The sequence below is a fragment of the Lissotriton helveticus genome, chromosome 4_1 (assembly GCF_964261635.1).
Source record: "Lissotriton helveticus chromosome 4_1, aLisHel1.1, whole genome shotgun sequence".
Classification (NCBI taxonomy): Eukaryota; Metazoa; Chordata; class Amphibia; order Caudata; family Salamandridae; genus Lissotriton; species Lissotriton helveticus.
Window position 1 is genome coordinate 1,400,887,743 of NC_136063.1, and position 25,561 is coordinate 1,400,913,303.

At 44.8% G+C, this 25,561-nt stretch overlaps 1 protein-coding gene across 1 annotated transcript in view; it reads right to left on the bottom strand.

Annotated features, from left to right (window-relative positions):
* Positions 1-25,561, bottom strand: part of RNF144B (ring finger protein 144B) — a 274,575-nt gene that overhangs the window by 99,636 nt on the left and 149,378 nt on the right. Inside the window, exon 3 of the mRNA XM_078687940.1 lies at positions 9,159-9,263. Coding sequence (XP_078544066.1) covers positions 9,159-9,263 — 105 coding nt within the window. The remainder of the gene's footprint in view (positions 1-9,158; positions 9,264-25,561) is intronic.

A 25,561-nucleotide genomic window follows, 5' to 3' on the forward strand; every position in this document is an offset into this window, starting at 1 on the left:
AGTGCTTGTGAAGGGAAAGTTCTATATGTTTTCCGACCTTGAAGAAGCTCAGTCTCTCCTTAAGGAAATTTCTTCAGAGACAAATGTCTGAGCAATAAGTATCAGATTGTTGCACTATACCAGTTGAGCTTGGGGAAAAGTGGAAATTAGTTGTATTTTTCGGTACTGCAATAGAACAGAATCAATTTTCTTGTCTGTATGTCGAGGGGGCATTGGGCTTTTAGGGTCACTCAGGGTGTGACAAGAAGACACCCAGGTCAGTAAAGGGGGGGGAAATGTGGTCAGCGTGGGAGGGATGGAAGGTGCCACATTCCAGGGGAGGGTGGGGGTTCACTAGGGGAGAGGGAGGGAGGGGGTTGGAGTGAAAGCAGCAAAAAAGAGCAGAAGTCATAGGCAGGGTGTGTATCAAATCTTGAATGTAGAAGTTAAAAATGTGAGAATTTTATTATGGAAATGAACAAATGTAGTATCCTATCAGTTAATGCCAATGGTGTTTTAAATAAACAAAAATATGGCGCCCTCGTTAAATGGGCAGTCTCTCAGAATCCCTATGTGATATTTCTCCAAGAGACCCATCTAAAAAGCAACACCCCCAATTTATTCATCCCGAAATATTTCTCTCATGTGTTTTTTTTTGCGTCAGCTGGGGTAGCTCTGAGAGGCGTTGCAATTTACTTCTCTAGGAGACTATCCTGTGAAATTTTAAAAATAAGAAGGGATCCTAAGGGTAGATGGTTATGGGTTGCAACTAAAATTCAAGGGAAAGTAATGAACTTTGTAAACTATTATGGGCAAATATCCGACGAGGTGTCTAGTATTTTAGAAATCAATGATCTTCCCCGGGGGGTCCTGGGCAGATTATCATGGGAGGAGATTTCAACTACATACAAGACTTAAAAAAGACACCTCCAATAAAAATAAGAAACAATTAAAACCTAATACTAACAAGCATTTGCAATGCAATAGGTCTCGCATTAGGAAAGTTTGAGCTATTGGTCTTGTAAATGACCATTTTTTAAATTTATGTGTTGGTTTTGAAAATAGCTAAATTAATAGCTTTGTCATTTACAATGCCAATCGTTATAACTTTCGCAAATGTGACACCTATAGCATTTGTAATGCAACATGTTTTGTATTTACGTGACTTAGATGTATTGATATTACAAATAACATTGGCTTTTAATTTTTTTACATAATTAATACTTAAATAAAAGTGATTGTAATTTCTAATGGCAATAGCTTAAACTTTTGTAAATAACTTGTGTGAAGATTATGTTCAGTGTATTTTATTGTGACGAAAATCCAAGAACAGAAGTGAAATATTAACATCTTTTTGTGACATTTGTAATAAAGCTTGAAACATTCAGAGAACATATTAGAACCAGTTGTTGTTGAATGGTTGCACAGAGTGATGCTGTGTTGGCCCTGAGTGATGCTGTGATGGCCCTGAGTGATGCTGTGATGGCCCTGAGTGATGCTGTGATGGCCCTGAGTGATGCTGTGATGGCCCTGAGTGATGCTGTGATGGCGCTGAGTGATGCTGTGATGGCCCTGAGTGATGCTGTGATGGCCCTGAGTGATGCTGTGGTGGCGCATAATGATGCTGTGATGGCCCTGAGTGATGCTGGGGTGGCGCTGAGTGATGCTGGGGTGGCGCCGAGTGATGCTGGGGTGGCGCCGAGTGATGCTGGGGTGGCGCCGAGTGATGCTGGGGTGGCGCCGAGTGATGCTGGGGTGGCGCCGAGTGATGCTGGGGTGGCGCCGAGTGATGCTGGGGTGGCGCCGAGTGATGCTGGGGTGACGCCGAGTGATGCTGGGGTGACGCCGAGTGATGCTGGGGTGGCGCCGAGTGATGCTGGAGTGGCGCTGTGTGATGCTGTGGTGGTGCTGAGTGGTGCTGTGGTAGTGCTGAGTGGTGCTGGGGTGGCTCTGAGTGATGCTGTGGTGATGCTGTGGTGGTGCTGAGTGATGCTGTGGTGGTGCTGAGTGATGCTAGGGTGGCGCTGAGTGATGCTGTGGTGGTGCTGAGTGGTGCTGTAGTGGTGCTGAGTGGTGCTGGGGTGGCGCTGAGTGATGCTGTGATGGTGCTGAGTGGTGGTGCTGGGTGATGCGGAAGGGATGCTGTGGTGGTGCTGAGTGATGCTGTGGTGGTGCTGAGTGATGCTGTGGCGGTGCTGAGTGGCGCTGTGGCGGTGCTGAGTGGCGCTGTGGCGGTGCTGAGTGGCGCTGTGGCGGTGCTGAGTGGCGCTGTGGTGGTGCCGAGTGATGCTGTGGTGGTGCTGTGGTGATGCTGAGTGGTGCTGAGTGGTGCTGTGGTGGTGCTGTGGTGGTGCTGTGGTGGTGCTGTGGTGGTGCTGAGTGATGCTGTGGTGGTGCTGAGTGATGCTGTGGTGGTGCTGAGTGGTGCTGTGGTGGTGCTGAGTGGTGCTGTGGTGGTGCTGAGGTGGCGCTGAGTGATGCTGTGGTGGTGCTGAGTGGTGGTGCTGGGTGATGCTGAGTGATGCTGTGGTGGTGCTGAGTGATGCTGTGGTGGTGCTGAGTGATGCTGTGGTGGTGCTGAGTGATGCTGTGGTGGTGCTGAGTGATGCTGTGGTGGTGCTGAGTGATGCTGTGGTGGTGCTGAGTGATGCTGTGGCGGTGCTGAGTGATGCTGTGGCGGTGCTGAGTGATGCTGTGGCGGTGCTGAGTGATGCTGTGGCGGTGCTGAGTGATGCTGTGGCGGTGCTGAGTGGCGCTGTGGCGGTGCTGAGTGGCGCTGTGGTGGTGCTGCTGAGTGATGCTGTGGTGGTGCTGCTGAGTGATGCTGTGGTGGTGCTGTAGTGTGCTGAGTGATGCTGTGGTGGTGCTGAGTGATGCTGTGGTGGTGCTGAGTGATGCTGTGGTGGTGCTGAGTGATGCTGTGGTGGTGCTGAGTGATGCTGGGGTAGCGCTGAGTTATGCTGTAGTGGTGCTGAGTGTTGCTGTGGTGGTGCTGAGTGATAATGTAGAAGAAATAAACAGCATGCGACCTGATGCAAAATAGCAAGGTCTGAGTGGCGTATCAACACAAAAGGAAAGATCTAGAAATACATATTTTGAGGGTCAGCTTCGTTAGAGATAACCGCTTTGATTGAGTACTTTCCTTCTGAGTTCCGTACAATGTGCATTGCATGTGAATTTTCACAATCAAAAGAGCATATTAAAGGTAAATGCAAACAGAGCAATGGCTAAAAGTTAAACTCCCGCTGCTGCCATCAGAGCCTAACCTTTTTGACATCAAAACTGGGCCAACTCAGCCGTTCGTCCTTCCGAAGTCAATTAACTGACCAACATCCTCTTTTACAGCTCACGCAAAAACGGCGGAATCAGGCTTCATAGAAAAAAAAAGTTCTTAATTTTCGAAAGCGTGGCCAATCAGTAACGAAATAATGTTTGCAATAGGGACATCTTTACATAAAGCATCTATATTACACACAATCGATGCCTCTTTAGTATTGGATAATACACAGACGCTGATTTCGCCAGTTGCAGTATGGATTTTTCCATGAATTATTTTTTTCTTTTCATATTTTTTACAAATTACTACATCCGATCACAAGCGCATAATTATGAACGCTGCACTTTCTAGACAGTTTCTTGCGGATATTTAGTGCTGCGTCGTGAAGCACACGGCTGCCGCACTGGTGAATTGTAGTGATTTACGCTGGGACCTGGAAATGAAATCACCTTCCTCCACGTGAAAAAAGCCGACGTTCCGATTCCGGCCTTAAATATGAAACGGATGAAAATAACTTCGGAGGCTCAAGTTTTGGATCTGTGTATTGTGAGGGCGCGTACATTTTAAGTGTGACGTGCCTGGTCCTTTTTCAACGTACAGAGGGGATTTAATCTCCCCGTGCCTGAATGTGTAATGTAAATAATACGGTGCTCACGTAAAGGTAAAGCGCTCCAATACCTTCAGGTCGAGTTCGCGCTATATAAAAAATGCAACAAATAAGAAAGGTGAGGCGGGGCACCTGATGTACGAGGAGGGCGTGAATCGAGCTATAATGGCACTTTGAGAAGGTGGGGAGACAATGAAGCCACGCACAGTGGTCGTGTCGAAAAGTTTGGGAGGCGCAGCCTAAAGAAAAGGAGGTGTGCCCGAAAGTTGGGGGCGTGTCGGACAGCAGAGAAGCAGGAGTAGTTTGGAAGTGTTGCAGGCAGTCCGCGCGCATGCGCCTGAGGTGCTCAGATCGCAGCGGTTGCTGAAAGCTGCGCATCATGGCACCTTTGCTGAAGCTTGGCACCCTGGTCCTCCTCGGTTTATGGTGTTTGCGCAGCAGGGTGTCCCAGGCGGCGGCTGCGAGCCCCGCAAGGGCGCAGCAGAGCAGTGCGGGCCGAAGGTAAGCCGGGCGCGCTGGCACCTGATGGCATGTCTGTCCTGCACCAGCTGGGGAAGTCCGCTGGCCCGGGCATGCCTTCCTTGGATCACCTGGGGAAGTCCACAGGTCGCGGCTGTGCATAGCGCTTTGTTAGAAGGGGGGTTTTGGGAGCTCTGTACCCCGGCTGTGCAGAGAACACCCGGACTGTGGGACACGCAGAAAGAGCCTGGTAAGTGGATGGGGGGTGTACGTGCGTGTGTCTGTGTGTGTTCGAGTGTGTCTGTGCGTGTGTCTGTCTGTGTGTGCGCGTGTCTGTCTGTGTGCGCGTGCGTCTGTTTAAGGGGGGGTGCGTGTGTGTATGGAGTGTGTGTGTGCCTGCCTGTGTATGCGTGTGGCTGTGTATGTGCGCATGCGTGAGTGTGGCTGTGTGAGTGTGTTTGCGCATGGGAATGAGGCACGAGAGGGGCACGGCGCCGTGCGCGCCCACGAGGTGAAATCTGCGCTCGTGCCCCTCTCGTGTCTACATTCCCAAATACGGCTGACAATAGGTCTTTCGCTGACGCTCGACCTAAAAAGGTTGTGGGTGCCTTTATCTTAGAATACCAAGTTATAGATCCATGGCGCGCAGTGAACCCAGAAGGGACATCCTTTACCTGTTACTCACACCGCTTCCAGATGGCATCAGGAATCGATTACTTTTTGATATCTAGATCGATTCAGATTTTAAGTTCATCTATTGGATGTAATCCCTTTTCTGATCATGGGAAGATCGAGCTGGAAGTTAATCTAGGAGGTAGGGGCAGGGATCAGTCCAGGTGGCAGCCGGACCGTACCCTGCTCCAGAACCAGGACTGGGTGGTTGATTATGGAGAATGGATCACATAGTACTTTAATATCAACAATGACTCGGCAGAACCATTCTCGGTCTGGGAGGGATTTAAGGCGGCAGCGAGCGGCCAGATAGTATCCTTTACATCTGCCCAGGCTAAAAAGAGGAGACAAAAAATATCTACGCTCCAAAAGGCTGTAGATAAAGAATACGTTTTACAGTTCCTCCTTCGCCCGAACCACCTGGAGCAAGCAAAGGCGGAGTTAAGGGACTTCTTTGTACTGGAAGAGATTAACAGTTCTAGAACCTTCCAACAAAGGATATACGAGAATAGCCAATTGGTAAGAAAGCTCTTGGCGAAGTCTGTGAGAAAAAAACAAGAGTCTGCCGCGATAGTCAAAATAAGAGATCCGATAAACGGCCAAGAGATAGTAGATAACAGTCTGATCCAAAGGGCTTTTCTGGACCATTTTGGTTGTATATACACCACCGAATATCAAGTAGGGGAAGGTCAGATATTATGAACATAGATATTCCTAAGATTACGCCCAACTTGGTTCTACAACTTGGGCTTGAAATTAATACAGGGGAAATAGCAGATGCTATTAAGGCAACACCAGGGACGAAAGCCTGTGGGCAAGACGGGTTCCCAATCGAATTCTACAAAACCTTTTTAAAAGAGCTAGTAACCCACCCAATGAATCTATTTAATTACATCAAGCTAGGAGGAGTGGTACCCGCGTCCTTTAAGGAAGCCACAATAATATCTTTTGTTAAAAAAGACAAAAGTCCAGAAGATATTAATTCTTATAGGCCGATCAGCCTTTTGAACTCGGACTATAAAATCCTAATGAAAATCTTGGCCCATCGTTTTATGTATGCTGCGCAAGAAGTCAAACATAGCGATCAGTCAGGGTTTATAGCAGGCCGTGTTATGGCTTCCAACACCAAATTTTTAAATCAGGCACTAGACTATTTCAATGTTAATTCAACCCCTGCCTATATTTTAATGGTCGACGCGGAAAAAGCGTTCGACCTAGTTAATTGGGCAACTCTGTTCTATTCCCTTACCAAATTCGGGTTTCCTGAACAAGTGATTAAGATGCTGCAGAAAATTTATCAAGGTGCTTCAGCACATGTTATAATAAACTCGGAAAAGGCTGGTTCAATCCAAGTCAATCGCGGGACCAGGCAGAGTTGCCCTTTATCTCCTCTTCTTTTTACTTTTTTTATTGAACCCTTGGTTATTAAAATTAGAAACAACCCCGACATTCTCCCCCCTATCTCCGGGATGTCGAAGCTTATGCTTTTCGTGGATGATATTATCCTCTACGTAAAGCCAAACAAGGAGAATATAGAAATTGTATTAAAAGAATTTAAAGCATATGAACAAATAGGAGGTTACAAAATAAATGCTTAAAAAACTGAGGTTCTCGCTTTAAACACCAGTCTCAGCCATCTCCCATTGTGTTTGCGTGTCCAGGCTGCAAGCCGAGACCCTATTAGATATTTAGGCATATATGTGACCTGCAATTATAATCAGCTCTATCTCCTTAATTATGTGAGAATGAAGAATAAAATCAAGAATCTTCTCTCCCAATGGCTTCTACTCCCTCTTACCTTGATTGGTAGGTTATCTCTGATCAAGATGTCGATTTTACCTTTATTAAAATTCTTGTTTTGTAACGTTCCTATTAAATTGAATTCCATTTTTTTTAAGATATCGAATCTATGATCAGAAGTTTTTTTTTGGGGGGTAAAACCCCAAGGGTAAAGCTATCCGTGATCCAACTTCCAGTTGAGCAGGGGGGGCTTGCTCTTCCACACTTAAAAACATACTACGAGACAGCCTTTCTTGATCTAGTGGCAGCTCTGATAGGCTCAAAAAACAATCAAGATAGCTTCTTCTTAGTAAAAATGATACAAGAGTCCGATTCTCAAACCCAGGTATTTTTAAAGATTGCAAAACTCCCTAAAAGGACGAGATACAAGACCTTGAAAGAATATTTATCTAGATTACAGTCCATTTTCAAGAAAAATCTTAGTTCTTCAGCTTCTCAGTTTTTAAGCTTACGAGAATATTTTTGTCTGGGTCTCCAAATTAGTAATAGTCAAATATCGAATTGGGAGAATTTGGGATTTCAGGAATTAAGGCACTTCTATGTTCTGAATAGAATCATCTCGTGGCAAGAAGTGCTGGCTAGAATAATCACTCCCGGGCGACCAACGCCCTTTGAATATCTACAAATTGTCCACCTCTTGAGAAGAACTATTGGTGGACTTCTCCCCTCAACGGGCGAGTTGGTAACACTCCTTTATGAGGCTAAAATTAGCGGCATAGGAAATTGGTACAAGAGGCTCCACAGTGCCGGGCAATTAGACATCGTGGACAGCCATCTTGATAAAATAACCAACCTAACACAATGCAACTTAACACATAAGGAATGGGAAATCATAAGTTTGCTAGGCTATAAATCATTACGTGCCGCTAATTTTAAGAGGATGGCCTTCTTGTCCCATTGGCTAGCGTACTGGACCCCGGAAGCACTTGAGAAAAGGTTCCCAGAGGTCAAGAATAAGTGCTTTAGATACAAGGCCGCTGGCCAGGGGGGTTGGCTTCATATTTTTTTTTACTTGTCCGCAATTAAAATCTTTCTGGGAGGCCATATTCACAGACATTGAGGCGGCTACAGGGAAAGCATTATTACCCTCAGCCGAATTGGCCCTCTTTGGTATATCCAAAGATAGAGGTATTCTTAAAGATGATGAGGAAATATTTGTGTTTATTTCTTGTGCAGTTGCTCGCTCCCTAATACTCCAAAACTGGAAATCTAAGGAGCCTCCATCCCATTTAAAATGGCTTAATAAAATGAGGAGGTCAAGGAATTTTGAAAAAGCTTATGCTAGTAGAGTGGGAGCAGTCAGGAGTTTTGAAAGAAATTGGAAGTATTTTGAGAATCTGGAGGAGATAAAGGGGGGGGTAAGTTAGAAATCAGATTGAATACTAAAGCTAAATTTATATGATTTTAAAAGCAGTCTTGAAAGGTTGGTAGATTCAATCAACAAGTCATAAGTGTAATATCTAAATTCCTGTAAATTTCTTAGCACTAGCACTTTATTCCAGGTTGGACTGCACTGTATTGCACTTGCACTTTATGATCAAAGTTTGCGGATGTTGCACATTGCTTGTATTTGAAAATTCATTTTTTTTTTGTAACAATGACTGCTTATGAGTTTTAAGTATTTTAAATCTCCCCCTTTTTAATTCGGTCTCTTATCTAGTTTTGCTCTAATAGAAGAAGAAGCTTTTAAAATGTTGTACTTATTTCCATTGCTCAAATTGTTCATTCATGAATTGTACCTTAACTATGTTCTGCTCAATAAAAAAATTTAAGAAAAAAATAATAATCTTTGTTCGCTGCTTTGCTAGTTAGGAGTTTGTAGAGTACTTTATGGTGACAAATATGTGCATACTGTCGACCAGTCTGGTGTGTGTTATCTACGTCCACTTTCTTTTTTGTTAGACAAAAAAATACTAAAAATCTAAGGCTGTTTTGTTGTAACAGTATGCGCAAAACTAATTTGTTGGCCTTATCTTCCCTTTACCAAAGCTATAGGTTTGTCAATTAGAACACAACCATTCTGCCCTCAGAATCAAGGCATACCTTGGCCTTGAGCCACTGTGTGTTTATATGTTGGCTTCAACCACGGAGTGTGGCATCTAGACAGAAAAAAGAAGTCAGAACCGATCCATCCCATTCAATGCAGGTGTCAACAGCCTACAGATGGTGACATGTGACACATCCAACCTTCAACTCCAAAAGACTGTACCCTATATCAAACGCTGAAACTGGCCTCTACCACTGACGGCAGGTGGCCCACCATTTTGGTTGTCCGCACATACTAAAGGCTTCTGCCTAGAGGATTGGTTTTGTAACAAAACATACTTAAAGTCATTGAACCACAAGCGCAGCATGCAACAATACCTCTGCGTCTCGAAGGATTCCGCGATGTGGGCACACTGTGTCTGGACACGTAATAGGTGAGCCAAAACCTTCCTGAACGGCCAACTGCACATACTGTTTTAGGCACTAAAAAATAAAAACACACATTATTATTAATAAACACAGAAAGCAGTTCATATGGCATAACATTTGCCAGTCTCAACCAACAGCAGTTGCATAACTAAGTTTTCACGTCTCCACAAGACAATTATAGTACTGCATTTTTTAACACCTGCTGCCATAGAGTGCAACTAAAAAAGGCCATTACTGAGGAAGGTTTCCATTTTCCAAAGTTATTACAGAAGTGGATTGGGCCACAAGAAGTTCGTTGTCATGCAAGGAGCAGTTCAAGCATCACAGACGGTCATTACTGTAGAGCGAAGAGTCGATAGCCGCTGGAACTTTGCATTGGCCCTCGTCAGGGGCTTTCGCGGTCAGTGCAAAGTGCAGGGCTTGTGTTGCTGGTCATTGCTGTTGGCGTAAATAGCATGTTCCGATGGAGCTCCATGTTTGCAGTCATCACTGGTGACCGATTCTCAGCACAAAGAGGTCACTTTGCAGTTGTGAGGAGCCTTAACTACTGTACCTTCACCTTTCTTTAGGAGAAGTTCACATTGATGCCAACCAAGGGTTCAGGACCTGGGCATCTCTTGGGTTTCGGGACTCACTCCTGCAGAGGTTAGCAGCAGAGGTCAGGATTTTACAGTTGGTGCTGGTTAGCTGGGCAGTTGCAGTAAAAACTTTGGAAGCTTGCAGTGTCTCTGTAGCTCACAGAGGAGGACAGCCAACTGAGCCTTGGAGTCACTCTGAGTAGCCTGGGTTCAAGGTGGGCAGGTTCGATCTTCCTTTTTCAGACAGCAGGACATTCCTTCTTACCGTGTTCGGATGAGAGGTTCTGAAGATGCCACATCTGTGCCAGCCTTTGTGTGAGCTAATAACCTGACCTACTCCCAAAACTGGTTCTCCTGTGTTTGGCTCCAACCTGTCTAGACTGCCAAAACAAAAGGGATGCCTGGTGTCAAGTTCCTTTGTATGTGCTGCAGTAAGGGGCCCCTTGAAATGTAATCAGGGCAGAGTGCAGCTCTGAGCCAGTCATCCTGTTAGAAAGATCCATTACCCTCACACCTGGGCCTTTTTTTTTTTTACACAAAACACCACAGGAGAGCCTTTCACAGTCATGTGACCCAGGACACTGGCAGAAAGGCATAGCTGTTTTGAGCAGAACAAATGGCAACTTTCTAAAAGTGGCATTTTCTAAATTATAACTTAAAATCTAACTTTACAATTAACCCCTTCCATGCTCATGACGAGCTCAGCTCGTCATGCAGTACAGTGCTCCTGTGCTCATGACGAGCTGAGCTTGTCATGACCACACCCGTTTTTATTGCTGTCCAGCACAGCAGGGGAATCGCTCTAGCAGCGATGCGGTTAAAGAGGATTTTATATTAAAATGTGAGTGTAAAGAGAATATCTCGATTTGGTCCCAAACTAAATTTAGCACATATTAAGTGAAATAGGGTAGCCCAATGCTAGTCTATGGGAGAGATAGCCTTACAGCAGTGGAAAATGTCGTCAGGAGTTGTTCACTGCCTGGACATGTAAAACACATCTTACTTTTAAATTACTGTGCACCCTGCCCTATGAGTCTTTAGGGCCTACCTTAGCGGTGACTTATAAGTACTGAAACGAAAGGTTTAGGCCTGGTGAAAGGTATATTTTGCCAGGTCCATATGGCATTTTAAAATGGGACCAAAGTCTACAGGTGGCAGGCCTCAGAAAAGTTTTAAAAAGCTACTTTGGTGGGTGGCATAATTAGTGCTGCTGCCCCCCACTAGTAGCATTCAGTTTGCAGGTCCTGGGTACATGTAGCACCACATACTATGGACATAAAAGTAAATTAAATGTACCAATCAGGTGTAGGTCAATTTTACCATTTGTTAAGGGGAGAGAGAGCACAGACATTTTAGCATTGATTAGCAGGGGAAAGTGCACACAGTCCTAAAAGCAAAAAAAATGGGTTCAACAGAGAAAGACAAAAATCTGGGGTAACCCTCTAGAGAGAGCTGGGTACTAATGAGACCTTGCATCTGAACCTAGTCACTGTAAAAAAAAAAAATACAAGCACATTATCTAGATATATTGCAGCATTCCGCTTGAAGCATGATGTTTGAATCAGGAAACTGACAATCAGGAATTTAAGGTGAAAAAGAGGGTGGGGAATAGTTAAGTCATCGAGGAAAGAGGAGGGTGTAAAATCTTTATCACATTTAAAGGGCTCCAGCACAGCTGATTGGACAGGTCTCATCCACAGTCCTTAATGATTGTGAGAAAAAGAGGGACAAAGTGGATATGAATAAAACCTAATTTTCTACCATGCCTAACAAACTTTCTTCAGAGGGTCATTGAATGTATTAGCTTTTGGTGTATTGTGACATCAACCCTAAATTTTCAAACACACTCTGTAATCAGTTCATCTTGATAACCCCAACTCATAAAAAATTTATACAGAAGTAATCTTGACTATTGCTGGTGATAGAGGGGGTCTGATTGAGATTTACATTTTTAGTATGCACATTCTTATATTTTATTTAACACATCTATCAGATGGACAAGTAAACAGAGGGCTGATGCGGAGCTTTATCAGAATGAAAACTGATAAATAAAATATGGCAAAGGGAGTAGACATTGGGTAAAATGTAAACAAAATACTAAATCAGTCCAGCAATTTAAAGGGAATACGTTAGTGTAAACATTAGAATTCTTGGTAAAGAGAAACAGGTTCTTAAGCTCATTATCTCCATAAACGATGACCGATGGAACTAGTCTACGAACCTATGTTTATCAAGAAGTGTTTTGCTTTATATGAACAATTATCTAGATGAGGCAGCAGAGCACCAGAAGAAGAGTTCTAAAGCTGGACGAATTACTTCTTGGAAGGACCTCACACGTTTACAGTTAGAAGTAGAATCTGTAACGAACCAACAATGGCTAATCTGTATATCGGGGTGAACATGAGCAATTGAGACCCTTATTAAAATGTGAAGGCAGATCTCGATGGAATGCTAAAGAATGTTATAAAGCTTATGCAGAAATAGCTTTGCGGATTCTATTCAATTAAATGTATACGAGGCATTAAAAGAGGACAACCAACCACAGGTAGTCAACAAATGTTAAAGGGAGGTCAGGTCCACTTTATTTCTGTTAAAGTGGGGTTAAGGGTGCAGATGTCATCCTTCTTTACTAGTCTGAGGAGTCAGACAGCAGCGTGCAATACAGTCTTCATTGACGCCAAGTTAGGAGTCTGGTAGCTATGGCATCAGAACATCAAGTACTTAATATAGTGCTACAAAAATAATGAAACAGTATCAACAATGTAAGTCTGAATAGTCAAGTAGAGGTTTAGTTCCACATATTTGTAACTTGAATACATATATATATATATAAATATGCCGCTTTTCCCCGAATACCATTCCCCCGCATTTTGTTACAACGCGGTTGTTACGACGACAGCGTTGTAACAGCGCATTCCATTACCCCGGAAGTCGTAACAGCGACTTGCGGAGGGGAGGGCGCTGGTTGTTGGCATTGTAAAATGTACTATTCCAACTCCAGTCTGTAGAAAAGTGGGTTTCTGTTGCAGTAACCCCCCCCCCCCACTTTTTGCCAGACTACTGATGCACTTTTCCTTGGTGTGCCCTGGGTTCCTGCCAATCAGGTTCCCAGGGCCCGTGTTCTTCCCCCAAAACTAACCCAATTGCCACTTCTGGCCTCAGGTCAGCCCCTGGTAAATGGTACCACAGGTACCCAGGGCACTGTGACCAGGGAACACCTCTAAGGGCTGCAGCACTTATTGTGCCACCCTTAGAGGCCCTGTACCCTGACACTCGCTCACTGCCTTGGCAGGCTGCGTGTCTTGGTGCAAAACAAAGTGAAGAGTCGACATGGCACACAACCCTGTGTGCCAACCCCACAAAACACTGCCCTGGCATACATAAGTCACCCCTCTAGCTGGGTGCACTGTGCCAGTGGTGAGGGTACAGGTGCATGAGCCCTGTACCTCCACAGTACCCAGGTCCATTCCTGGGCACTGTAAGTGCAGTGCTGCCATTAAGAGTATATGGTGCTGAGAGTTTGTCATTACGAACTCCACAGCACCATAATGGCTGCACTGAAGACTGGGAAGTTTGGTATCAAACTTCTCAGCACATTAAACTCACTCTGATGCCAGTGTGGGATTTAATGTAAAGTGCACGACAGAGGGCATCTTAGAGATGCCCCCTGAAACTAACCCACAACCCGCGTCATGACTGAGAGGCTGCCACCCAGCAGACATGTTGCTGGACCCCTGGGTCGAGAGCCATTCGCTCTCGTGGGCCTGCAACAATGCACATCCTGGGGCGAGGTGCTAGGCCTCCTCCCCCATGATGGGCAGGGGAAGTTTCAAAGGCATTCCGCCTTTGTGAGCTTCTACAGACCACTTGCTGAACTCAGCAACTGGCCCCCACCGGTTCGGACCCCTACTCTGGCAGGAAGATCGGCGGGAAAACCAAAGTGAGGGAAGGGGGTGTGCCAGCCTCTGCCAACCCTATCCCTCAGGTGGGAGAGGCGACGTGAAGCACAACTCCGGGCTCTCGCCATCTTGAGGATGGGGAGCCCTACCCAATCAGGACTAGGCTCCTGCCCCCCTCCCACTGGAGAGTGGCAGGATAGGTAGTGTACCCACCCCAGGGAATGGACCCATTGGTCCCTGACCTTTACCTACCTGTAACGCCCCTAAATTTAGTATTTAGGGGCACCCTGAACCTTCCTTCCTCAGATCCCGATTCAGAAACTACAAAGAAGAAGAAGAAGAAAGAATACCTGCCGTGCAGCTGCTAACAAGAGGTAGATACCAACTGACTTGGCCCCAGTCCTACCGGCCTGACGACCCTCAAACCTGGTCCTGCTAAACCCCGGCCTCTCCTCTAGTCAGCAACCTCGAAAACCCCGGAGGACCCGACTGCCTTGCTCATCCAAAGACTGGGACTACCACGAGCAGTGGTCCTGCTTAAACAGCAACAACCTCTGGTGCCAGCCAGGAACCGCAAATCCAGAACACTCGGCACCCGCCGAGCCCGGCCCGTGCCTGAGTGGACAAAGACCACGAGGACGTCCCCCTGGCGTCTGTGACCAAGAATCCAGCACCCAAGGACCCTCCTCAACGCTCCTGACGACGCCTGCAGCCTCACAACCAGGGACCCCTCCAACTGCGACCAGCAGAGGGTAACATTTCCTGACATCAAAAGACACCCCTGCACTTGGCCTCCCACAGCCCCCTGTGCCCAACTCCTGGGTGTCTACCCATCCTACAGCTTCCCAACATACTCCTCAAAGTGGTTGTCGCACCTGAAGAATCTCCGTCCCAGAGCCTGCAGCCTTTGTTCGTCTTGCAGCTTTCCCATTGAAATCCATTGGGCGCCCGACGGCCAAAAAGCACCCTGCACCCAGCCGCCTGAGTGCCACTGGAAGTGCAGCCACTGTTCTATTCTACTTCCCCACTTGCCATGTGTAAGTTTCCAGGAGCTCAACTCCCACAGCCGCATGGCCTGCCTGCTAGCAGCCCCCAACCGAAGGCCCCTTACCCGCCATAGGCTAACATTGGACCTACTCTCGCCACACCCTGCTGCCCCTGTGCCGCTGAATGTGCAACTACTGTACCTACCTGAGCCTGGGAGACCCCAGAGTCTATCCCCAGAACCTTAACTCTGCCAGTCGAGTACTTACCTGAAAGCCGATAACTTGCATTTTCTCCATAGGGTAACATTGACTGGTTTTCACTTGGAAATTCTTTTAAGTGTCGAGTTTTGAAACTTTGAAATATTCACTAAAAACCCTCCGATCAACGATAATGAAATTACCCACCTGTTACCAGGAGAGATTCCAGTGCTGGATCTGTGTGCCCAGCACTGACCCTAAAAAGTAATTACAACTGTGATTTTCCGATAACCTGATTTTCCCCCATAGGATAATATTGCCTGGTTTTTGCCAGAAATTCTTCCAAGTGTCGATTTTTGAAACATACAAATATTCCTTACAAATCGCCTGTGTAACAAAAACGATTTCTTTCAACTGTTTACAGGAGATGCACCAGGGCTGAATCCAGGATCCAGCCCGGAGTAAGAAAATCATACGTAAAGTAACTGATATTGCATTTTACTTAAAATCCCCTTTGAGCTCAATGTTATAATTGTGTTTAACTTGTGTTGCATATTGCAACAACTGTATCTATTGCAGTGAAAAGTCTATTGCTATTTGAAAGTATTCAACTGTAGCATCTCATTCTGAGAAAGTATTTTTATACCTACTTGTGGTTCTAAAATAAAACAATATATTTTTATTAACCCAAAACAATTGGCCTAGAGTTCAGTTCTTGAGTGTGTGAGACCATTTGCTGACTGAGTGTGAACAACAAATGCTTTGCACTGTCCTCCGATACTGCCTTACTGCTCGACCAAGCTACCACATTAGAGAGTAAGGTAATATCTAACTTTACGTTATCAAAAAGAAGACACTGTTCCTATAGCGGGGTTCAACAATGTCACCCTCGCATAGGGGTGCAAATAGTCACCCGTGCACAACCAAAGGAAACGTGAGAAAAGAGAAAGATAAGAGGAAAAGACATCCTAGGTTGATGTGACCCATTAGTGAAGTGGAACAAACACTGTTGTCCTCTGTTGCCCTCACACACCCCGAAGAGTGTCATGCTTCATCATCGGGCAGTTGCTCCTCGTAGGGCCGGCGCTGCAATCCCCTACGGGTCCCCCGAAGGGTCTCTTTATCGGAGATCTTTTGAGAACTGCCGGAAGGTGCATGTGGGTATGTGGGGTATGGGTCTAATGAGGGTTAAAAAGAGGTGTGCGTACAAAGTGGTGAGAGAATCAATGTTTAAAGGAAGGGTAAACATGCAGCGAATGTATGAATTGTAAACCCTTGGCAGATAAACTGCTAGATAAAATCTTGTCCCTGAGGCACACTATGCCCGGGTGTCATGAGATCATAGGTCAACATGTTTCGCGCCTGCGTCGCCATAAGGGTCGTTGGCGCTTCTTCAGGACCAGGATAATAATGTATAAAGTGCACGTGATAAAAAGTAATTAAACCCTCTAAAAACATACAGGGCGAGGCAGCACCCTGTATACCTGTTGTAAGGCTACAGCTGCATGATGGAAGATCGCTCCTGATGGAGTCCTAGGAAAAAGAAAAAAGTAAATGACAGATAAGCGCATCAGTAGCAACTTGATGCCTTATAAGCGCATCAGTAACAACTTAATGCCATATAATGTGCCACACATGTGTGCACATCAATTAAATCAAGCAACATTATTTAAAGAAACAGGCACAGGAGACACATCAGCATTATCAAAACAAGGGGGCCTGACTCTGTGCAATGCTCAAAGCACGCCAAGTCAATTACTCATTGTAAAAAATGTTTGTATCACTCGTGACATCCCTTCGTCTAAAATACGGCAAGTATCCATAAAGTTTCAACAACTGGTAATAAATGTGAATCTTATACCACCCTATACCAGTGCCATAAGGTGGTTAGCTCTAAAAGGTGCTTACCTCGCCATGTTACTAAAACACTTCCACCGGCGAGAGCAAGGGACGCCCGTACATTACCGGGCTGTTGAAAGAAGGAAAATAGTATAAACAGGAACGTTTAGGAACAGGAAGCCGGCACATGCTCAGATGGGCAATGCGCTCACCATGTCCCTAATCCAATCCATAATGATCTACTTACAATTTCATCCGGGTATTGACTCCTATACACCTACCCCCTCCAAGCGTCTGCCGGTTGTTGGAACATTAGTGGCAAGACGCGAGTCAAATTAAAGAGCGTGGTCAGGTGTGGGCGGTACCCCTTTCCGGGTTGTCCTCACAAAATCCAATGTAGTGCGCATGCGCCAAAGACGGGGATCACCAGCGCATGCGCATTGGCAGGGAACATACTCCCCAGTGTACGCGGATGCGCATTGCCAGGGAACATACTCCCCAGTGTATGCGGATAGGCATAATAGTTGGAAACATGCTGAGGTGGGCAATGTGTGAAGTACCACAATGTTTGTTGAAATATTATTATATATAGCCCACAGAGTTAAACTTCATTGCCAAGTACCTCATGTTAAATACCCTTTCGCATATGCGCAGATTCCATAGAGTTATATCGGGACAATATCCCCGTGCTGAAATAAGTAAGATGATAGTCCATGTTGCTAGTGGCTGTTCCTGCTAAATCGATTTCCCAAACCTTGTCTAATAGAGAGCCTTGAGGATAATGTCTAGGGAAAATAGACCCTTGCATGCCCTCAGAATTCTGCCTCCTCAAGCTCATTTGCAAGGGAATTTAGTGGGGGGTAAAAACAATATGGTCCCCACTCCGGTTTTCACAAAATGAAGGATCCATAATCGTGGCCCTACTGTGTGCGATAATGTCTCGTGTGCCTATAGGAAAAAGAAGGAAAGAAGAACATAGTAATGGCCCACGGCTGATCCGCCGTACATAATTTTTTGCAAAAGAGAGAGGGGGGCCAAGGAGCGATTAAAGGTCCAGTGTCCATGCTCCTCATTTCAACATACGTTATCAAAAAGAAGACACTGTTCCTATAGCGGGGTTCAACAATGTCACCCTCGCATAGGGGTGCAAATAGTCACCCGTGCACAACCAAAGGAAATGTGAGAAAAGAGAAAGATAAGAGGAAAATACATCCTAGTATCTAACTTTAACCTCTGCCAAACCTCTGGGGACTGTTGGACTCTGTACACACTGTACCTTACTTTGGTGCCGTATATACAGACTCACCTTCCTACAGTCTGTGCAGACTGTAGGGAAGGTGTTGGATTTTAAATCCAACACCTTATCCCCCGTCCGCAAGTCATTGTAACGACTTGCGGGGTAATGGTATGCATTGTCACAATGCGGTCGTTGTTACGACCGCGTTGTAACAGAATGCGGGGTGACGGCTGTTTACCCATATATATATATATGTGTGTGTTGCTGCAATCTTACGGGACTCTCGCAGTAGCTAGTCTGACTCTCTTCCTCCCTCAAGAATGCCCTGGGATCGAAAAACAATCTAAATTAAAAATTAAAGGGTTTGGGGGGCGGGTGTCCCTTGGGGCAGGCCAGGCCCTGCAGCCAATACCATGCCGCGCACAGCGTTTGGCAGTGCGTATCAGGGGCAGGCAAATTTAGGTATGGTAATAAAATCTTACTTTACTCAAAAAAATACCCTAGGAATTCACTGGAAAAAAAACCAAAGGTTAAAGTGACATAGTTAGGTATGTAAATAATTTCTTGCTTTAACGTTAAAAAAAAAAAGTCACAAATTCAATAAAGAAAACAAAGATTAAAGTGATGCTATAGTTAGGTGAAAATTTCACTTAGAGAGTAACATTTTAAATTTAAAAAACACTGAAATTTACCAGCTAGAGTTAACTCAAGTAACTATAACTTGCGCTGCTGGTAGGGTCTAGTGGCTTGGTGGATTTCATTTTTCCACTCCAGGGATCTGTTTTTGACCTCAATGTCGCAGGTTCAAACCCCCCCACGGGTCCACTCTGTCTTTCATCCATCGAAGGTTAATAAAATAAAAACCACTGAATTTGGTTATCCATAAACAACTGTTATTCCATGCGCTTTACCAATACATATCATGTTAATGTTCCTTTTAAGAACAGGAGGTGCTTTAAAAAAGCCTTTCTCTTTTGGTAATGCAAACCCATGGATTTTGGCACCCGGTTCAATGTAGGCCACCATCCCTAAATGTGTAGCTAATCACAAAGGGGAGTTACAAATAGTTAACTGTCTGCTTACTATTTAATAGGCAGGGCATTTTTCAAGCTCCTGTAACTGGATATTTTGCAACGCAGTATATAGGAAGGATGCACGCAAAATCAGAGATATTTCACAAATAATGACGGTACATTATGTAAGCCCTATTTGCCACATGTCTCTTGGTAGATCAGGTCCTAAGATCCTTGCTCGAGCTTAAGTTTAACAGGAGCTGTATTTCTGAATGTGCATTCTTTTGCAGTTACAGGGAAAAAGTCATCTATTCATGTAGGATACTTCTTTAAAGTATACCAGAAGGATAAGCAGTATGGCATTTAGACCACAAAACTGGTCTTTTAGCCTCTAGGCCAAAATGGCATGCAGAGCTGTTTCAGAATAGCAGCATTCCACTCATGAATTTTCGCCTAGACAGGCTCAGCAGAAACACAGAACACACAGCAAAGGCGTAACACAAGCCCTTCCCTATTATGAGCCACATATTTTATAACCACTGGTACAACCTCCATGCAACAAACAACAAGCCTAAACGTCAACTGTACCCTTGTCCACAATCAAAATAGCATTGCATAACACATTGCAGCAACAAACTGCTACAGCACTGCAGTTACTGCCCAGGGAATAACAGATGAGCCACAATAAGCGATACCTGCACTTATAAATTAAGTGACATTCAGCATGAGAAGATGATGAGGGAGAACAGAGAGAAAAGGAAGGAAATAAAATAAAGTTAAAGATACAAAGGTAGGGAGAAAATGAAAGGTTGGGAGCAGGAGACAAGAATCAGAGAGTAAGAAAAAGGGGTAAGGACAAACCAAAAGTGTAAGACAAGAGGAAAAGAAAGATCCCAGGAAAAAGGATCTCAAGAGAGAAAGGATGAAGGAGGTATTGAAGAGTAAGAGACTTAAGAGGGGTTGAGAGTAAGAGAAAGGAAACCGGGAGGAGTGCAAGCAGAGGAGATTTGGAATCTTGGAAAGCCCATAAACAGGGCGCAGCCATCACTGACGCTGCAGGAGCAGTTACAATGAGATCTTATATCAGTATTTTATACTGGCTGAGAGCCCCTTTTCCTTCCTTGCATTAGGGCCAATGACACCCCTGCCACGCCATTCAGAGCCAGGTCTGCTGATGGGAAGTAAATTCAAAGCATCTAAAAAGTGGTGAAAGGAGGGAGCAAATAAAGTGGGGAAACTCAGCACTGCTAAGCACCACACATTAGGAGTTAGACGACCATTTTAGTGCTGGTGTCCGCATCAACTGCACTACAATGCTTAATCACACTTATTAATCTAGCTCCTAGCAGCACAACAAGGCACGCAGGCAGCTGACACTGTGGGGTATAATTTACAAAGAAGCAGCCAGCACTCTTGCTGTATGCTGCTATCCTTAGCAAATATGAGCAGTGCTCAGGTTCAAGAGCAGTGAATCACTGCTGGGCAACAGCCTCAGTCGACTAAGTTTGTTGATTTAATATTTTCAAAAAATCAGTTCCAAAAATAGTTAAGCTTTGGACTCTGGGCGGTAGTTTGTCACGTGGACCCTGCATCACATCACACAGAAAACAAAAACAGGCGCCGGATCTAACCTCATGTGGCCCTTCTGTCTGACCTGTTCTGCACTAGGTGCTTGGGTTGAACAAGTTCAAGTAGTAGAGGAACATATGCACAGTATGGACCAGTGCACCAGTGCACCAGCGTCAAGAGAACAAACCTACATCATGCCAGGCCTCTGCTGCCTGAAGTATTTCAGCACCATCAGGTGTGCTGTGCGATACAGGAAGTCAGCACTCGGTAGCAGCCAGTTGGCCCACTTACTTCAACTGTTTGGGATCAATGCTGTTAAACTTCATTTGTTTAAATATATGTTCATGGAATTCGAGCAGAAATTAAAAACATATCTGTCCGGTCATAAAAAGTAAAATACAATAATACAACTGCGTGTAATGCATGTCCTGAATTACAACACACACACTAATTGCTGCATATCATGGATACCAAAACCGTAAACTAATCCATTTCTTTCGAATGAATATTAGAACATGGTGTGTATGTAATGATGCAGCTCTGCAAAGATGACACAAGGTTGTTTGGGAATGGTGATAACTGCACCCTCTTGACCCACAACCACCACTGCTGCTGGGGTTCAAAAGAACAAGTTACCTACCTTAATAACACTCTTTTTGGTGGATACTCTCTCTAATCGAAGATTCCTCACCCTTTAAATGTTCTCACAGGAGCCAAACTGTATCTGGAAAACTCAAGAGCAGTACTCTTGCACACCAGTATGGGGCATTGTGCGGCTCCGCATTGATATCAGTGAGCTCCAGAAGTGATGCTTTGTGCCACATATAAGTGTCAACCAGGTGCACTGCCATCAGTTACTTTCAAAGTCTTATCCGAGTTCTCGGTCACAGAGCCCATCTGCAAAATGGATTGACATGTATGCACATTTCTAGGTTGGGTCTCTTTTAGATGGAAAAGAGTTTATGCCACAGAACAGGGAGTTGAGAGGGCAATGAGGAATCTGTGGTTAGATAGAATATCCACCAGAAAGAGCATTACCCAAAGGTACGTAACTTGATCTTTTGATGGGTACTACAAACCACAAATTCATCACTTTGTGAACAGATACCAAACTGTAACTTCCCAAAGTAGACAGTCGGTTGAATGGCTCAAACCAACAAGCCCAGCAGGACTGATGGGCAAAATTCCCACCCAGAAGTGCCTGACTTTCAAGGCAATATTGCTTCATGAATGTGTGCACTGATATCCAAATAGCACCCGGTTTCCAGGAATGGCACTATTTACACTAATGCAGCAGCCTTGACTTGAGTGGAAGGAGCCCATAATCTTTCCGTTGGATGCTGGTGAGATAGCGGGTAGCAGATTTTAATGCAGAGGGCTATCCCTTTAGAGATGGTTCTTTTCTGTACTGACATCCCCTTCTGTGATAAGGAGTAGTCTGTAGAAGTTGATAGTCATCTCCATGGTTCCTGGTACAATCAATGTAGAAACAGAGGTCTCTCTTGGAATTCAAACGGTGGAGTCTCTCCTCCTCTTTCAAGAGCTGGAGCAAAAACAGCCCAAAGGGTGATAACCTGCCCCAAACATGGAAAGGTGTTACTACTTTCAGCAGAAATACAGCTCGAGCTTTCAGTACCACTTTATCTGGAAAAAATGCTGTGTATGACAGCTGGAACAAGATTGGCTGCAGCTCACTAATGCAAAAAGTTGTGATCACCACAACCATAAAGACCGTTTTCAGGATCAAGAGGCATAGTGAACATTCGTTCATTGGCTTTAATGGGGTTCACATTAGAAAACTATGAACCAAATTCAAGTCTCATTAAGAAATTACAAATGGAGTTGGCAGAAACAAATTTCATAGGTAATTTAAACAAAAAAGGCTGATTCGGTAACTTAAGAAAATCCAAAAGAGGTAACAAATAGCCTTAAGATGTGCCCACTGCAAGTCCTAGCGGGCCCAATGACAAAACAAAAAGCAACACTACAGACAGCTTAATTTGTAATGGGTCAATATAACAGACGCCTTACCAAGCCACAGACTTGTTCCCGTGCTCGGCATACACCGATTTTGTAGAAGGATGTCTGGCCACCTGAATTATATCAACAACTTTGGGGGTAAGATCGAAGGAGCAATACTGGCAGGTGGTGGCCAAGTCAGCCACTTCCACATGTGCAGAATATCCTGGGACAGGATCCAAGACCCCACTCCGCCCTGCTTATCGCAGCACTACATGGTGGTTCTGTTGTTTGTGAGTACCTGTATTGGCTTCTCCATGATGGATGCCAAGCGGACCGCGTGCAACTCTAATAAACTAATGTGGATCCAGGTTTCAGCTGGAAACCCGAGGCCCCTGATCTCTACCTCTCCCCGATGACCTCACTTAGACTTTTTGTGCTTCTTCTTAGTCTTACATGACAACTTAGACCAGGATGAGATCTGCCGCTGGAACAACTTTGTGAGTTGGAACATGAACTTCCTTTTGACTACAACCGCTCACGGTGCAGAGTTTCCAATGTTTGGAGACATACAGAATTGCCTAACAGTCCAATATGGCCTTTGGATTCATCTGGGCACAATTGTTACAGGCCGAGGTGTCACACTCCGACCACAGGCACCATGGGAGGTCTGTCACAGACTTTTTTGTTCGACACAGTCCCTTCAACGGTTAAAGTCTGTTGTTTTGGAAAAAATATTCAAAGACAGGAGGAGTAGAGCTCTGGATTCAGTCAGAGGGCGCAGAAAGAAAGGAACTGATGTCAGTGCACCTCGCTCCGCTTATATGAGGCCCAATTTGTCACTTCCGGGGCAGAACGACCTTTGTGCGGAGCTGAATGACATCACCTACTCCTGCACAGAAGTATTGCTTTTGAGTTTTCTGGATCCAGTCTGAAGCTGGGGGATTATTCACAAGGTGAGGAATCTGTGCTTAGAGGTATCCATCAAAATTCAGTATTTTTACTATTTTACATGAGCTGTGAACTCAGTATAATACCACACACAACGTAAGGGGAAGCCCGTGAGCGTGCAGCTAGACAGCCTTGTTTCTTATGTGACTAACACTTTAGGGGAAGCAAACTTCAATAACTGAGCTGTTCTGAGGAAGTTAGAAGGTTACGTTATACAAAATGGGGTGTTTTCTCCAAGTTATCTCATTATACGTTCTATTTTGCACTCGTGATGAAACGTCACTCAAAAAGAGACACACATAAGCCATTCACATGTCACACATACGCACACAAAGCTTGGAAATGCCACACACGAGGGAGCTGAACACTTAGCAGCTATGGAAACGTACGGCCTTTACCTCGAAAGACAGCGATGCACCTTTCGTACAAGCTTTGTGATCTTCTGGAGCACTGTCTAATTACCGGCGGAAGACCAGAGTATGGGTTCAGTAAGTGTTCTGTTGTTTGGCGTTGCTAGGCAACGGCACGACTAGAGCATTTGCCTACTTTCAGCTCAAGGTCAGTGACAAAGCAGCGTTCACGGCCGCAGATAACGCTCCATCCTCGGGTACTGCAGGCGAGCCCCTCGAGTAGCAGGCCCATTCATCGTGCTTCCTGCTGCAGTTCGCTCAAAGCCGTCCAGCTGCAGTATCTGTGAGCCCAATTACTCATTCAAACTACCCACATTAATAAAGCGCGTGATGCAAACGTATAAAAGATGCACAAGTCTCGCAATTGCATTTCTGACTTTCAACGTTCTGATCGGGACAGCTGTTCGTCTTCGGTATACCTTGAAGCTTAAGGACGCGATCCTAAGATCAACAAAACAGATGGATGCATACTACTTTGACTTTAAGACAAAAATCTAACAAATATAAGCATTCTTACAGTAAGGCAGAAACACTGGCTAAATCGCTTCCAATTGTATAGGCATTTGCATAACGTAAATAAAAATGAAAATATCCGCCAGGCGTTCATTGGATGTGTTATGTACAACACCAGCAAATGCTATGCCACAAAATGCAATGGACAATAAGATTATTAAAAAGAATGTTTTGAAGAACCCCGAATTCCTAAAACATCCTGGGGAGAATGAATCCTCGGGAGGATGAATTCGTCAGCGTGTTATCCATGCAAAGTATTCTCGATTTTACCTCCATAATTTGACTGGCCTCCCATGACAAGCCTTCCATTTGCCTAATACAACTGATCAGGTCGTCAAAAATGATGTATGTTTTATCACAAATGCCAAATGTTAACTACTGCAACCATGCTTGACCATGGTAGGGGGGTTGAGGACATTTGCACTTAGAAATGTAGGCAAGAGAATGATATTAAAAGCCACTTTTAAATGTTCTTAGAGTAAAAAAAATGCAGTTAGCAAAACGCTTGAAATTAAGCTAAAATATGTCAGGTTAAGAAATAAAATCCCAAACTATGGTGTTTATTTTTGTTTATCTTACAGTACACAAAGTAGATACAAATGAAAACTATATGCAAGGGAGTCGGAATGTCTAGGCAGGGGTACACAACACCCCAAGAATCTGTTACGTGTCTGTTGTCAAGCAGCTTGCTCCTGATTGAATGGCTTTCTTTTCCATCCCATTTCCCGCTCCACATCTGGAGCACATCTTTATTACCATGTGTTAATTAGATGCCTAACGTCCTTACAATGTTTACCGTAAGGGAATTGTTTTTTACTTTACCCTTTAGTGCTCTATGGGAGTGCTCGTGTCTTCCTGCTCTCTAACCTTCTCCCTCGTGTCCTACTTCCCATTTCAGGCCCCTGCCCCCGTGTTTCTCTCCCACCTGACCTCATCCAGTGCTTACCCAACACCTCCTCACCCTGGCTCTTTAGGTTTTGCCTATGAATGTATTGTTTTTAATCTAAGCTTAAAAGGGAAAAACACAAAAGAAGGATCAAGGCGCACAAAGCTTGAACCGGTCCACACAAAATAGAACAAAGTGGAACCGAGTTCACAATAGTGCTACAAACTAGAGGTGCGACTCTTCTACGCCCCTAAAAGGGAAATGGTTCCAAAAATGAACATATGCAGCAGTAGTTCAGCACTCAATTTCAGATT